Source organism: Clavelina lepadiformis, chromosome 7, assembly GCF_947623445.1.
Source record: "Clavelina lepadiformis chromosome 7, kaClaLepa1.1, whole genome shotgun sequence".
Lineage (NCBI taxonomy): Eukaryota > Metazoa > Chordata > Ascidiacea > Aplousobranchia > Clavelinidae > Clavelina > Clavelina lepadiformis.
The window spans coordinates 14,195,066-14,211,792 of NC_135246.1; the positions used below are offsets into that span (position 1 = coordinate 14,195,066).

Here is a 16,727-nt window from a genome sequence, read left to right on the forward strand (position 1 = left end):
TGAAGTTCACAGGCAAGCTAATGTGGGTTGACTAAACTCAAAACTCTTACTTTTATACAAGACTAAGCAAGCCACGCACAGTTTTCACCAACGTAAACTAATTTAATTCTTAACATCATGGCACAGGTTTTTATTCTTTGCGATTTGGTGGTAAATCGTCAGGTTTATCTTCAGAAAGAAAGTTGTATCCTCAAGGGCTTAGTTCCTTCAGCTTTTCCCCGATTATGCCTTTGTAGGAGCTAGGAATGTTAGGAGTTGCAGGAGTGTAGTAATGGGTGCTGAACAACTGGCCCATTAATAACATAGCGGAATAATCGCCTGTAAAATATTGTATTTGATATTATTATTATTTATACAATGTGATGAATACATATTTATAATCTATATTCTATTGCATAATATGTTCGTTGTTGTTTTGGGCCAAAAGTAAAGTTATAAATAACTGATCAACTAAATATAATAAAATAAACTGACTACAACATGTACTATGTAATCCAGTGCTTCTCAACCCCCTGGGTCGCTATTTGGTTGTTTTGGGTCGCCGTCGCCAATTAAACTAGTCCACAAAGCCGTTCGATAACTGAGTACCTTACTTTATTCATTGCATATTGACTGTTTGTTGACGTCATACTGCATTGTTGTGGATACACAAGTGAAGAAGCATGGTGATGATTATTTGCTGTAAGACTTTAGATTAGCTACTTTCGAGTCAAGGCTAAATATTTGTAAATACCCAATTTTTGGGTAAAAAATTTGGGTCGCCTCAGTATCGCTATTAATTTACGTTTAATATTTGAGTCGCCGCAAAAAAAGGTTGAGAAGCACTGATGTAATCGTTAGGGTGCTTTAATGTATTTTTTAACATCATACTGTAACTGTGGTGATATAACTATGGAGCGAGGACACTGCTTTCAGTCAAGACGCTTCAGCCGATTGGGTCCCACGCTGGAGTATAGTATTTTATAGTAAACCATCAACTCAAAATCGTAATTGGATGAATGGAGTTCAAAATGCGGTTCGAAATCATACTTCATATTCGGCAAGAAGATTAACATTAAGCAGGCGTATTGTGCTAGAATTGTGCTCAATGCATGGATTGCGATGAAAAACCTATTTTCGTTTTACAAATGGGAAGTTGGTAATCGAACTTGAGCGATTCGATGAGAAAACACAAGCCTGTTCTGATACTGTGTTTTATGGGGATCAACAGGCTGTAAGATAGGCCTAGTTTGTTTTGAACCTGTTTTTAATTCAAAGGCACTGACTTTCTAAACAAGGTTTGATATCACATTCATACCAATCACGTGCTATCTATTAATAAACGATAATGCTCATGGGAAATATGAATGATAGGCTAGCACACATTTTATTCCCGCTTTGTCGTTTAAAAAGTTTAAAGTCTTTCGTAGGGGCACTAGAGAAGCCATAGCAACATAAAGATTTTTGCTACATTTTCCTCTCAATATTCAACTTAGAAAATAGAGTGTAGTGTTTTATAGTGTACAATCAGCTCAGAAAATATGGGTAAACTAAAAGCCGATAAAACTGTGGTCCGTAACAGATGGGTTGCCCACTGAAAATGATTTAGCTGGTTCGCCAAGTGTAAGATTCGAAAGTCACGTTTCACTGGTTGAAATTATGTTACATATAATTGCTACATATCTCGAAACCTAATACGAGTGAGGCGAAAATAAAAAGTAACGGTGTCTCCGTCACCATGGAAACATCAATTTATATAAAGTAGTCTAATCGGTGGTAACAAAACGATATCGATTGCTAAATAAAAACCAACGAAAATCTTGCCAACATGCAAAAGGCATAAAACAACACTGTCGATAATAAAAATTTGATTTCCACACTGAGTGATTATTGTCGCGACATTAACCATGACCAAATCAACATGTTATAGTGTTTCAAATTCAATGTAGAATATTTTACAATCTTTCTATCATTTCACACTCTTGATGTTTGTATCAGCCAGTGGTTGGCAAACTGTGGGCCGTGGTGCAAATGTGAGCCTTTAACCAAAATATAATAGGCCGCATATTGTATCCTGTAACCAAGTAAATGTGGGCTGAGTGATAGTTTCAGAGCCTTTCTATTAGCCTGGTTAACTTGAATCGCTAACAATCCACTTCTTGATGTTTTTCCGTCTTAACTAAAGGTTAACTACGGCCATAGCGGCAAACGTCTGGAAAACACAACCAGTAACTACCCACTCACAACTACCCACTCACAGCGTTAATTGTCACGTCATATTGAGAATGCAAGTCATATTCATTTATAACCAGGGTTGCCATACCGTCCTTATTTCTAAGAAATGTCCTTATTTTTAGGGCGGAGGTGGGCAGTTTTGTCCTTATTTTGGGCATTTTGTACCAAAGAGATACCAAAATTATGAACATGCAGATAGTGTCTTGTTTTTTTTTTTTTTTTTTTAGGAACATTGGTTGCTTTCTCTTGTTGTACACTGTTTAAGGTGGTATTCCTCGTTCGTTTTCTAGTCGTCCTTATTTTTGAGTTGAGACTGATGGCAACCCTGTTTATAACGCTAACCCTTCACTACCCTAGCTATCTAGTCCGCCATCTTTACCACTTGTGACTTGGACAATAGTTGAATAATTCACAGTGAGTGTTTGAAGGTTATCTAATTCACACTTCAGTCAGGGAAAAGTTATCTACAGAGGTTCAAGCTTCATCTTATCAGTTTCGATGAAACGATAATTTCCAACAAAATGTGATATCTGAATATAAATTTCATATTTCATAATCAACATGTTAAATTAAGGGCAGTGAGAACTGACTGCTATAATCAGGTAGTGGAACTTCAACCTACGCTCGCACAATCCAATGCATGTTTTAGTTTCTAGGCCGCAATACAACTTAACATTAGTGATGTGAGTGTATTTTCATTTGCTAACTGTCTGTTAATTGCAGGTTCCGCATATCGCTGAAACCGGTGGAAAGATTGTAACTAGATTAAAAGTTAATTGAAGTTATGCTAATAGCTTTAACAATAATGTCTGCTACGAAAAAAAGAAAAGCAAATTGATATTAATAGTTGGCAAGTAATATTTACTGCATTATGTGTATTTCATATTTGATGCTGGGCCTTTATTTATTAATGAAGTGAAAATTTGGGCTATCGTAATGAAAGTTTGCCGACCATTGGTATAGGGCTATAGGCCTTTTTTACGCCATCATTTGTTTTCATTGATACTATTAATATAAAGTTTTCATTAACGGGTTAAAGAGCACCCAACGGGTCTTTTACAGGCTATTAACAATGAGGAACAGAACCTTTTCGGATAATATTTTAAACATGAAAACTTTTCTTAAAAAGGATTGCGAATACAATTTTACCTCTGTATGTAGGCTAAGTAAAACAATGTAAGGTGCTCATGTACAAAACATGGAAGAAATCTCGGAAAAACTACAGCATCCATGATAATTTCCCTTAAATTAATCCACTCTCTTCTATCTTTGATTAAATTATATTACTTAGCAGATCCGTGATCACAAGTTACTTAAACCAACGCTAAAAAGTTCAAAATCGAAGAAAGAAGATACCTTTCAAGTCATCCTCCTTTACTCGACAAACTAATTTTTGCCACTTCGCAAGCTCAGGAAATAGCACATGCTGTAGAAAAATATAAATTTGCTTTTTGCAAATTTCCAATGAGACGTCGAATTTCATGCCAAGCCATTCAAACAACGGAACAGATTCAAACGGGGCGGCAAAGAGGACCATATGTAACTGCAAAAGAGCAGGTTTTGAATTAGCAAAAGATATTACTAGAAAACTGGAAAATTTCACCCCTTGCACGTCACTGACCTTCAGTTCATCTTCACCTCTTACCATACTCAGCGCGTATGAGTTGCCAAGTTTAAAACCCATACTAATCATAACTTTCCGGATCTAAAAAAAAGAACTGTCATTACGTCAAAATCATTCATTCATAAACGAACGTGAACAAAAATAAAACCGCACTTACGGCAACGGTAAAAAGCACGTGTATTCTATCATATGCCACGCTGCCAGAAGGTGGTAAAACGTCAGGGATTCTGTATCCAGGAAGATAGGGGTCACAATACATGGGCCCATTTAGTAGGAATGTAGTTCCCAACAACGACTTTGCAGGCGGAACGTAATGAACTGGTCCTTTGTTTGGGTCTACTGGTGGAGACTATATGAAATACTTTTAAATAATAGGAGGTAAAAAATAAACAAAAAAACAACCAGTATCCATTAAAGACGGTAATACAATGACATAACTACTAGTCTACAATTCCCTACGATACAAGGCGCCAACCATACGTAATCAGTGAAGTTGATACTCACTACAGGATCAGGATCAGGGTCGGCTGCGGGTGGTGTTGTAACTTGAGTAGTAACTCCTGTGGTGTAAAAACAGGAAAAAAAACATGAAAAATGCAATAACCTGCCTCGATTAAGCATCTACTGTACAAAGACGTCGGCACTACATTTTACTGCGTAAGTTAAAAATCAAAAAGACTTGCAGCCAGTAGAAAACTAACTGTTCTGTCTGCAATTATAGTATCGTGAAAAATACTTAAATCCTCGGACTGGGGAAAGTATTTACACGACTTTAAATTGGCGATGATTCCTTATCGTTCGTGTCAAGGTTACCACAAGCTTGTATTTGAGCATCTTCCCACTGTTGTATTTTTTGTTTAAGTTTAATTTGTTTTCAGATTTTCTCCATGGTGGAAGGTTCACCATGCATGACTGCTGAAAATAAAAGCAAGCTTTGCCAAGAAAAACCGCTGCGTATCGAACACGAGACTGCATCATTGTGAACCTATAGCGTTTTGTCGGCTCGGTAGCGGAGTGGCCAGAGCCTGGCTAGAGAAATGCAAACCGATTTCCATTTCCAATTGCGTTACGATCACAATACCATTGAGTAAGCTATTAACGATGCTTGCTCGTATTCAGTGGTTCTAACGAATAGTTTCAAATTCGGGCAATACAGTATAAAAAACAAAATGCGTATCAAGCGAAACCTGCACAAAGATAAACTCGGTAACCGGGGACCAACGGTAATAAATGATCGCCGAGTGTCGTGGAAAAACTTTTGGCAATCTGAGGATTAACATTGTGATACAATACCAAACCATCATTTTACTACCAAATTAATATTAATTTTGGCCCAGAGATCTAGTTTTAAAATGAGCATGCTTAAACAACAATCAATGCCCCTTCTTTTGTTACGTTGAAGAATACTCAGCAGGAAAAACGAAACAAAAATATTACTATTTTGTAGCGATTAGACTTGCCTGCCGTTAGACCTGTGACGATAGAAAACCACAAAAAATAAATTCTACCGTTGTGTTGTGTATACTGTGATATGTAAACTGTATCAGTATCAGTAAACAACCAATGTTTTGCAGCAAACTTGTGTCAATATGAGACCATATAACAAACTACGTATATATCTTTCCTGTAATTAGCAGTTGATAACATTCCAGGCATAGATATCTCAAGCTGGAGTGGCGGTCAAAAATTGAAAACCTAACACACCCAAACAAATTCCAGCAATGGTGCAACACTACCCAATCTCAAAACTTTATCTGTTGCGTATTTGATAAGAGATTAAAACTTGTTTGTCCACTGTAGTGGTAAGAATTGTAGTCACAATTCACTGCATTGACCTTCCTTTCCTTGTTATCAACATGTACAGGCAAATTAAATTCAAGTATAACAGCACTGTAAGACAACGGATAGCTTTCAATAAACATCTCTATGTGAATCTTAAGATGTATTGTTGGCCTTCCAGCACAATTCTAAAAATACTGCTTGTCTATTGCATTAAGCACTGAAGACCATTTCGTGAGAACCTTAAACTGATGGCTTTGCTTTCACAGGAAAGTGAATGTGCAATGCCCCGTTACTTTATCTTCTTGTGGAATAGTAGAACAACAGAAAATCGTTAAAACAGATTTGGTCTTTCAAACAAATGTGGCTACAAGGCAAGACATTTATTTACTATTGGTTGAGAAGAGAAAAGTATTAGCAATGTACACCATACCTAACTTAAACATCTCCTAGGTTTTACTTCGAAACTTAGCCTGGATCAGTAAATTGGAATGTTATGAAAATATTAACTCTTGTGGCTCTCATAGCTGCAGCTCAAATCTTAACCAGTTGTTTGAATCATTTATCCAGAACACTTTGCATCACTTTCATTTCATATTCCAATAATTTTACGCCTCTTAAAGAAACTTATTCCATCCTGTCACTTTTGTCTTCGTAGGTTGGGACAACTTAACTCAATTAACGGCTTTCTGGTGTCTATCCGGTTTAGAAAAAAACGATTGCAGACATTCATCAGTATCTTCACTCTAATTGGTTGTTACCTCGTTCAGGCCAGTGCTTTGATTTCCTTGCTTTAATTTTATTGGGCATCTCTTCACTGCGATGTACACAATCTTTCCCACAGGTTCTTCCACCTCTGATGTTGACACACTTCCATCCCATACATTTAGATTTTTTCCATTCCAAAAAGTATGCAACGCAAGTGTTCACGGCATTTCCCTTCACTTCACTTTCTGAAAGTGCAATGAAGCCATCACAACTTTTCACCCAATTCAAGCACAGCACATTCTTCTGTTCCTTCCTTCTGTTCCATAGCCTTATGTAATGATTCCCACAGCAATTCTTCCCACTTCTGACTGTTGCTTTCTCAAAAATGGCCCACAGTTCCACCACTTTAATTTAATCGCTTTGTGCCACGTTTTCACGCCACGCTAAAATCAGTATCTTACATATAACAAGGCTTTGTCCCCATCCCTATCATTATTTTAAAAATTAAATACATTATTTTCACAGCTTTTCCTCAAAATTAGAACTTATCTTCTCTCCATAAGAGCTATAGTTGTGGACTGACAGTCTCATGTTCCCTCAGTTTATTTGACAAAGCCCACTTTCACTTTCTTACTGAAATATGCTCCTAATCTGGCCTTTTCGACTTTACTAAAATGACTCACAGATGTATTAACCATCTTGAATGTTGACTCAACGAACAATTAAGTTAACAAAAATATGATTAAAATTATCATTAACAAGCTAAAGAAAAAGAACTTTGGATTAAATGTTTCTATGAACTGTAAAATACAATACCAGTTGAATGTTTTTGCTCATTTCACTGTGTCTATAATATTTAACACTCCTTTTTTCAAATGAATGCAGACAGTATATAAAAATATTTTAAAAAAGCATGACATTTTAACTAATAAATTGTTTTGAAAATAAATGCCAGTTCATAAAAATCTCAAAAAGTGGAAGCAGTAAAAAACCAGTGTCTGGTTGCTAAGTCAGTAAATGCAAAGTCTTTAAGCAATTAAATGATTTTAAGTTGGTATTATGTAAACTAGTGAAAAAACTCACCTACCACTACCACAGCAGTTGCTGCTATTAGTAGTGGAACAATCAAACAAAGTAAAAGTCTTCGCCGGAAAGCTGCAATACAAAACAAAAATTCGTAAAACCAACATTTTTGTTCAAAATATCAAATATAAGCTGTTAAATTTTTCTGATACGCAGTATGACCACCTGGCACTGAAGAATTTTTAGTGATAATCCTTGAATTTACTATGACAAAAAATGGGTCAACACAGTGGTGGGATTCAAATATTTTAACATTCGGTTGTATAGCAGCATGCCATATTGACCCGGGGCCGATATACACATAGGCCTATACATATGCTTGTTAACAACCGGTTCGCGGAGGTCATTAAAAATCCAAGAACCGGTGCGAAACGCCTGAATCCTACCACTGGGTCAACATGATTAGCCACAAACAGACCAAAAAGGATGTTTTGGTCATATGCCGATAAACTGCATGTTTTAAGCAAACAACCTCAATCAACACAAAGGTACAATTCACAAAAAAGAACACAATTTACTGTGTTATGGATTAATATCAACTGTGATATGGTACACAGCATGCATGCAAAATCATGCACATGTAGTTAGAAAACATGCAGGCATGGCAAATCAAGGATGCAATTAACTTGAAACTAAATGATAATGCGTAAATATAAGAAAAAATGACTAAGTTTTTGGCAGAAGAAAAAATATGAAATAAAAGAAAAAAAGCAATTTGAATATCTCAATTTTGGACATAATTAACAAGTATCTTTTTTTGAAAAAATTTAGAACTGTACCAGAATGGTCATACGTAGCAGCCTCTTCAATATTTTGATTAAACCATTACAAGCAATGATACTTGCAAACCTTTGTAAGTTGAATATGGTTGCACATAATCTTTGTCTTTAAACGGATTTAAATTTTTCAAAATTTCTTCCATATTTTGTGACCCAACACGATGCTTTAAAAATTGGTCTGGATCAGTTGTTTTTACATCATTCAAAAGATGCATGTCAATTTCATCAAGTCCCTCATCTAAAAAGGATAGTTTGCGTGTGGGAGTGGACGGAGCGAACTGGCCTTAAAGGAAAAAGTACAAAGAAATAGTTAGAAAGCAGTACAAAAACTTCGCTGCTATAGGCTACACACTGGCAGTTTTTGATGTCCTGATTTTATACATTGGCAAGCCCAGTGTAGTATAGGATAGCCTTTAATGCAAACAAAACTTACACATTTTCATAAAAACATCTATTTTAAAACATTTACTTTTCATGTCCTCTAAAATATCATCTGGGTATTCATCTAAAATTATTGTTCCATTGGGAACGTCAGGTAAAGGACGCTCAAAGCCAAAATTGACACTTTGGGATTCAGGAAATATCGTTCGTACAAGAGGTACATGTTGGTATACCACGGGAAGACTGTTTATGCCTGAGTTGATATGCAAAATTGGCAACAATTAAGATAAATATTGGTTTAGAAATTTAAAGAGGCAGCTTTGCATTCAAACAATCTCTTAGAAACCCATATTTAAAAGACCTTATTTGAAAATAAACTGTGTTTACGTTTTAGAGGTAATGTTATTTTTTGTTGCCGAACAAACTCTTGTTTCTGTTCTTTCTTATAGTCTTTAATTAAAGACTGCAATTCATTTATTCTTTGCAATTTGATTTCTGATTCAGTTAGTCTGGGTATCTTTCCTTTATGTGTGTTAACTTTGCTAGGTTTTGCAGCTGCTTGTTTTTTTTTCTTTGCAGTCATCTGTAGTACCTTCCCTCTGGTTCAACTCCTATGACACAGCAGAAAAAATGTTTATTTCAGTATTTCCATAGCGGAACAAAACATCTGTATAGTAGTTGTCGAAAATTTTAAATTCAGCATACCTGAACACTCAATAGTAACTCCACAGTCTACAGTCAATCTTACTAAGTGTTGTCTGGAATCATGTAAGACTTCTAGCAAGGTTAACAAACGTTGTGCAAAAAGAAATGCAGTTTCACAGACAAACTAAAAACTAGCTTACTGACTTACTATACAACTGCACTGACATACTCGTCACCCTGAGTGTCAGCCTAGATCAGGGGTGTCAAACTCAATCGCACCAGGGGCCAACACTCAAAACTTATTGAACGCCGCGGGCCGTAAGGATAAAACTTGATTGAACGTTTCGTGACACGAGTATATGAATTGGAACAGTCAGCGAAACAGCACCAAATTTTTGTTTTTTTTGACGGTTTTGGCTGGGAATAAATCGATTTATTCTATCGTATGATGAGGCAACTGTTGTGCTGCTGTATTGTGCGATTTGTTATAATCTTATTTCTTGCTTGAAAAAAGTAAGTTTTACTGCACAATGATCTCGCGGGCCGGAAATAGTTCAATGTATAAAATAGCATTGCGGGCCAAGTTTTATTGTAAAGCGGGCCGGATGTGGCCCGCGGGCCGGGAGTTTGACACCTATGGCCTAGATAGTGGAAACAGGCAAGACGTATCATCTCTTATTAGTATAACTGAGATTTTTGTAATTTTTTTCTTGGACCTTTCATTTATTCACAACTTGTTTGTGAGAAAAACTGGAGATTGATAAATGTTTTTTAAAGATTTCTCCTAACTTTTACCCTGACTAAGTTGTGCCTATGTTTATAATGGTTATCTTGGAATATCATCCACATGCAATTGCAGCAATTATTTGATTTGTAGGGTATCATTTGTAATCGATTTCCACATTATAAATAATGAATAACTTTTATCCCACCTTGAATAAGGAACTTAGTCCTCCGGGGTTGAGATCAGCATTCACTATTAATGAGCACATTATACATGTTTCCCGCAATTGTGCATGCTGTGTGCTTGTTGCCAAACTGTTGCGTGGAACGCAATTTTAACTCATTGCGGTACTCCTGGTTACTAAATCTTATCCAAAACGCCACAGTAGTGATATAAACAAGAAGACGAAGATTTCAAGTGAAAAAGTAAAAAGCAGTACAATTTTTTGATATAAAGACTATCAAAATCAGAAAAACAAAACTGGAGAAATAGCTGGTTAAACTTCAGCTAAAATTGCTTATTTTAAAATTCTGTCTGCGGACTGCATTTCAAAAAATGTGGTGGCGAAAACACCACGTTTTGTTGTGGCCCATTTGTGTTTTAAGTTATGCAGGCCTGCCAAAGACCCAGATTGGTAAGTTTTCTAAGTGCTCGAAGGATAAAAATTAATTGCAGAATTGCACGTGTAATGGCTATTGTTTCATCTTGATTGCACGGTGGTTTCTCATCCAAAAAAGTAAACTTTTTCTGGCCCAAGATTACAGCATTACAATGGTTGTGCTTAGTATGAAATGTAAGTTTTTTGAGCACCAGACAGCGTAATTTTCAAAGACTGGTGAGCACCAATAGGCTACAAAAAGTTTGCAACGGGCCGACAGGGAAGTACGGCAGTTTTCGATGAGAAATCGAGCGGGCAAAGGCGCCAATTTCCGCATAATGGCGTGCTCTGAAGCCTCCATTCTTAAACAACCAGTTATTATTTGTTCTTTTACTATAAATCGGCATGATGACTAAACTATTTCGCCTGCATGTTGATTAATCTCGTGCGTGCAACTGCCACTCTGGTACACCGATATCCGCGAATGTGCATCAGATTTTGCTGATTACGGAATTACTTCTTACAAAGTAGCTTTTTTAACCGATTTTATGAACCAGATAGCTAACCTAAGTTTGTGCACCGGACATGTCCGGTGTTCTTTCCATACTATATGGTTATTACGGCATGGAGGGGTGGCGCTTGCGATTACCTAACTCGAACCGTATACCTGTGACCCCAATGTTCTAAGTCTGTCTTTTGCGAAAATTTTTTTTTTTCTTTCAGGCAGACAACAAAAATCTCCAGAATTGGCATTAGTGTGATGATTTTTCATTATCCAACAACATCACAAAACAAACTTGTCAGTAGGCTATATGTGAAAAAATATTGGGTTGTGTAAATGTTTCCTTTTCTTCTAAATTAAATTAAATTATATTTAGTTTGAAATTTGGAAGTGTTAGTACGTAATACTAATTTTGTCAAATATAGTATTTTAAATTGAATTAAAAATTGTTTGCATTATATGAAGTATTTCTATTGGTGAAATTTCTTTGACACGTCACACAAATCTTGACAATTGAAACATATTAAATAGCCGGTTCAGGTTCTGCACAAAATTTTATTTAACCAGTGCTACCCCGGTCATTGGGTTTGCAATGTCTCATGTCTAGGTTCAAGTGACTTATTGCAACTTCCTTTTTTAATCGCTTCATGTGGATTGTCAAAGTGACATTACTTTAAGTGAAGAAATTTTTTCAGGGCTGAATATTTCTAGGTTTAAAAATTCTTTTTTACATTTGAAAGTAGACGCAGTAAGCCTACTAACAATCAGAAACACATTTTCAATAATTTTTTCGTTTTAGGGATTCAGTTTTGGTTTGGGATTGGAGCGTTCAAGGCCACACACAGTAGCCTATCCCGAATTAATGTAAAAGAATTTTATGTATTTTTTGGAGCATTTTAGCTTACTTTACTTTTTCGTTTATCCTTGCGACCTGCGCATCAGCTGTTCAGTCATTCAAGTTCTGCAGGAACAAGTCTCATACCTACAGGTGTTTATCAAAGTTTTAACCCAATGCTGTGTTTGCTTGGAGAAATAAGTGTCGCGCAATCAATGCTATACTAATCAGAGATTGCACAGGATGCGCAAACCATGTCGTAGTCAACCGTCTACGATCGACTCGGCTCATTTCTTTGGGCAGGCAAAAGGTTAGAATGAAGAAACATTTGAAATTAACATGATTTCATATGACAACTCTCCCACCATTTACAAGCTTCAACGTATGTCAAAACTTGGCAATTACCATTGAACATTTGGAAAGTCGGATATGAAACGCAGGAAGTCCTGCAAGTGGTAGGCTACAAACATGGGTGGGCAGTACCGCGGTACTATAGTACTGAATTACTGCACCGCGGTACTTTTTCAGTTCCGATACCGGTACCGTCCTTACTTTTGAAAAAAAAGTAGCCTACCGAATCTTTGTACGGAAATACTTTTTTCAAGAAATTCAGTCGGTCCCCACTCCCCATACTCGCGGTACTTTTCAAGTGATAATTTCAAACTTTTAATAAGTATGCTTTCAAAAATACATGTTAATTAATTCTTAATACTAATTTTAGCATCTGTTGATCTTTTTTAATCTAGAAATGTCAGGTAAAATTGCAAGCGATTAACGTCACATATGTTTTGACCTGGAGTAACCTTTACCGGGGGCATAATTGCGCCAAACATTGCATTTGCAGTAGCATCTTTTACATAAAAAGTTCCGGTACCGAGTACCGACAAAGTATCGAATTACTCTTTTAAAATAGTACCGAACACCGGAACCTTCGTTACATTTTTTGCGAAGTACCGGTACCGTTACTGAATCTTGTGATTCAGTTGTTGACCGGACTTGAATTCTCTTAATGACGTCAGATAAATTACATCGCTTGAATTGGTATGCCATATAAAAACTGATGTAATGTTTGCAACCCTCCCTTTTAACTTTTCTCACTCACTTGTTAAAACTGCGCAATGACGTCAGATAAATTACCTCGCTTGAACTGGTGTGCCCTATATATACTCTTGTGTTGTTTGCAATCTTCCTTATTTATGTTATCGATTGCACGGGTTACTACTGCGCAATGTAACATTCAGTAAGCTTTGCCCGAAGGTGAAAGCCTTTGTGGCTGATAATTAATAAATAAAATGGGAACTTTATAATTTAGTAATTTTCATAGAAAGAATTAAGCAACTAACAGCATAGTCACGCCGTTTGAGAAATGAGAACTCATATCATCGAAGCAGAAGTAAAACAAGTTATCAACCATCAATCGTCCTCGCTCATATTGTAACAATAGCCGCCAGTGCACGCGGTTATTATGACAGATATGGTTGTTGTGTAATAGTTCACACAAGTAATACACAAACAAAACAAACTAGAATTTGTCATAATACTTTCAAAGTATCGACTGCCAACCTTTGGCTACAAACCAACCCAACAAAGTATCGAATTACTTTTTTTAAATAGTACCGAATAACGAAACCTTCGTTACATTTTTTGCCAAGTACCGGTAACGTTACGGACGGTATACTTTCAAAGTATCGACTGCCCACCTCTGTCTACAAACCCACCCGCAATAGTCAATCAACACAACCTCGTCAGCATCAGCCCGACGCGAAAACTTGTTAGGTCAACAAAGGTCAACCTTGTTAGTCAGCAACGTCAATACCGACATAAACCCGCACGACAAACAACGACAACGTTCACGCAGACGTTTTTCAGCCATGCAGTGCACACGAGATCTACACAAACTCGGGTTGAAGACACGCCTGTGTCATCTTCACCGACGATACAACCAATGCTTTTTGTGGCACTTCGCATAATGTTGTCGATAGGGATAAAGGCGCTAATCGATTTCTTTGTTCGCAAGTAAAGCGTTTTTATGCTTGTAATGTTTAGACTTTAGACCATGGTTTTTCGCAGTTTATTGTTTATTTATTCAATTAACGATATCATGCTTCGTCGCGCGTTTTGTCTCCTTAGCTCTTATCTGGCGGGGGAGTGATGTGGAATTTACCATATGCTGGAAATTTTTATTGGTATATTACTATCATAATCAAATTACGTAGTTTTGGTATGCGCGTTTTTGCATGTTTCGTAGGGGAAGGTGGGGTAAAGCGAACCAAAGGGGTAAAGTGGCACACCCCTCTTATTTTCTTAATAAAGTTTTTTAACCGCGTGGATACCACTAAGTTTAGTGAAGCATGACATAACGTGGTTGCACACGCCATTATTCGAGGTTACGTGGAAAAGAAGGCAACAAAAGGCACGGAATTGTTTTTTTGTACTCTCTGATCTATTGAAAGGTATGTCTTGTAACTTAGATTTTATTTTACATGCATAAGGTAGAAGTTTGGTTGAATGGTAGAAAGGAGTTTTACTGCATCACGTACGCATTACATAGGTTCATTCCGCTTACTGACTAGCCAAAATTTGGCCAACAGTCAAAATAATAGTAACCAAGGGGTGGGGGTAAAGTGGACCAGTGGTGGTCCACTTTACCCTGTCGTTAACTTTTTCTTGTTTATAGTTTCATGACCGAATTAGGTGATGTTTATCTTGTAATCCTGTTTTGTAGAATGCCTCGTAACCGCCAAAGGACATCAACTCAAAAATCTTGGACCGAAGAGGCTATGACTATCGCCATTCGGGCAGTAAATGAAAAGAGAATGGGCTACCATAAAGCAAGCAAAGAGTATGGAGTTCCCAAAACGACACTCATAAGAAGGGTCCAAGGAGATAATATTAATACTACTGGGAGCAAAAAGGGACTTGGAAGGTTTCATTACACATTTTCCGAAGCCCAAGAAAAAGAGTTAGTGGTTTCATCAGCGGTTTCAAGAAATGTGGAATCGTACCTTACAATCCTGACGTTTTTGGAGAGGCTGACTTTGCTCCATCGGATGTTACTGATATTCCTATTGATCCTGTTCCAACCAACACCGAATCTTACTCCGTTAATGTTAGTTCAACTAGCATTGACTTGTGTGATGGCAGAAATATTGGCTTAGATGCGGCTGGTCTCCCCGAGATGCCTGAATCGTTACCTGCACAGCCAATAGATGTAGCCCAACCGTCCTCTCCTGAAGATGCAAATTCCAGTTTCACAATTATAAGTCCTGTTGAACTGCTTCCTATGCCGAAAGCAGCTCACACTCGCCAAAAGAGGAAGTCTAAGAGAGGTGCAACTGCTATTTTAACCAGTTCACCATACAAGAAGCAGTTGGCTGCAACGAATCGTAGCCAATCCGCGGTATCTGGCAACAGCAGTAAAACAAGTTCATCGAAAAAGCGTTCTATGAAGAAAGCTAAGGTTTCCAGGTCATCAATGCAGCAGAAGGACACAGTCGATGAAAGTGATAACAACGTAGATGCAGAATGCTTTTACTACAACGAAATGTATTCCAAATCATCCGAGAATGATGGTTGGATCCAGTGCTCCAAATGCATGCGATGGGCGCATGAAGCCTGCTCTGGGTGTAATGTAGAGGATGACAACTTTATTTGTGAATTATGTTTTTAAAAATTGATGGTGAACTGCGATTACTTTCATAACTACTTCGCTTATGATGACAATTTGTAAATAAATTGATTGTGATGTGGAACAAATTGCCTTGTTTACTCAAAACTTACGGTGGACCACTTTACCCCATACATGTGGGGTAAAGTAGACTATTGGAGGTGCTTTTAAATCAAAAAAATTTTATGTAAGAAAGCAAGCAATCAATAAAAGGGCACTTCAAAAATTAGCGAAATACCTTAGAGTTAACTCTCAAAACAAACAAGTCAAATGTTTTTGGGAAATCAGTGAATTGTAACGATTAAGCCTTAGGTGGTCCGCTTTACCCCACCCTCCCCTACTTGCAGATTGCCTAAGCCTATTTATAACGATCCGCGTTTGGTAAAAACACAGTCTTGCTTCGCCACATAAACTATGGTTGGATTTTAGTTTACTCGTCTGTAATACTGGGGAACAGCCCCTTCCAAGGAATCAGATTATTGGGATTATACAATATACAGTACAACGACGGCCATACGCGTACCACATTCACGGATAGGTTACAGTTACTGGATCAAACATGCTTTCATATTGATTTCTTTTTCTGGTTCCGTTTCTTAAAAATATTTGCTCGAACCGATTTAAAAGTTCAGATTCGACTCCGTTTGGAGACTCAGTTTAAGTCGATCGTTGCTCACCTTTTATGAAGCGCTGTTCTGGTCACATGGTGTCGGTAAAGTCCCAAGTCTACACTTGACGACTAGCGACGCTACGCGCTGTTCTGGCATAAAATTCAAGTCGAGTGTTATGTCAGCAGTTACTAAAAGTGTGTTCAAAAATGACAGCGCCATTTCACCCGCGAGTAATTGTGCCTATAACATAAATTATTGCATTTTAATTCTTTTTAAGTGGTTTAAATGTAATTATTATCGAATCATATCACGATGAGGTTAGCCTATATAGGCTACCGTAATTCTTGTTAAATCAGGCCAGTCAACTCTAGCTTACGTTACCAAGAGTACTGTATCAGCTCAGCCTATAGTTTTTTTCAGTAGCCTAGCTTGGAAGATCTACCAAAACATTTTGAGGTCACCTGATGAACTTGTATATACGGTAGCTGTTTATTATTATTTTGCATTTATAATGTCAGTCATTTGCCAAATTATACTGTATGGTACCTCGACTGGCAAACTGTAAAGAGTGAAAAGA

General features: G+C 37.1%; 2 protein-coding genes across 2 annotated transcripts; one reads left to right on the top strand and one right to left on the bottom strand.

Annotated features, from left to right (window-relative positions):
* Nucleotides 1–76: 76 nt before the first annotated feature.
* Nucleotides 77–11,214, bottom strand: LOC143465032 (uncharacterized). The gene is made up of 11 exons (XM_076963151.1): nt 10,146–11,214; nt 9,274–9,345; nt 8,956–9,179; nt 8,657–8,821; nt 8,258–8,470; nt 7,409–7,480; nt 4,343–4,398; nt 3,996–4,187; nt 3,836–3,919; nt 3,571–3,757; nt 77–318 (listed from the first exon to the last, which is right to left on the bottom strand). The coding sequence occupies exons 3-11, from the start codon at nt 9,149–9,151 to the stop codon at nt 191–193; spliced, it is 1,293 nt and encodes a 430-aa protein (XP_076819266.1). The 5' UTR covers nt 9,152–9,179; nt 9,274–9,345; nt 10,146–11,214; the 3' UTR covers nt 77–190.
* Nucleotides 11,215–14,172: 2,958 nt separating this feature from the next.
* Nucleotides 14,173–15,624, top strand: LOC143466051 (uncharacterized). The gene is made up of 2 exons (XM_076964639.1): nt 14,173–14,325; nt 14,598–15,624. The coding sequence occupies exon 2, from the start codon at nt 15,051–15,053 to the stop codon at nt 15,540–15,542; it is 492 nt and encodes a 163-aa protein (XP_076820754.1). The 5' UTR covers nt 14,173–14,325; nt 14,598–15,050; the 3' UTR covers nt 15,543–15,624.
* The last annotated feature ends 1,103 nt before the right edge of the window (nt 15,625–16,727 follow it).

Coding starts and splice junctions, on each gene's coding strand:
- LOC143465032 (XM_076963151.1), bottom strand. CDS start 9,151: ATGACTGCAAAGAAAAAAAAACAAGCAGCTGCAAAACCTAGCAAAGTT. Junction 8,822..8,955: donor AATAACATTACCTCTAAAAC/GTAAACACAGTT, acceptor ATATCAACTCAG/GCATAAACAGTCTTCCCGTG. Junction 4,399..7,408: donor AACTGCTGTGGTAGTGGTAG/GTGAGTTTTTTC, acceptor TTTACACCACAG/GAGTTACTACTCAAGTTACA.
- LOC143466051 (XM_076964639.1), top strand. CDS start 15,051: ATGCCTGAATCGTTACCTGCACAGCCAATAGATGTAGCCCAACCGTCC.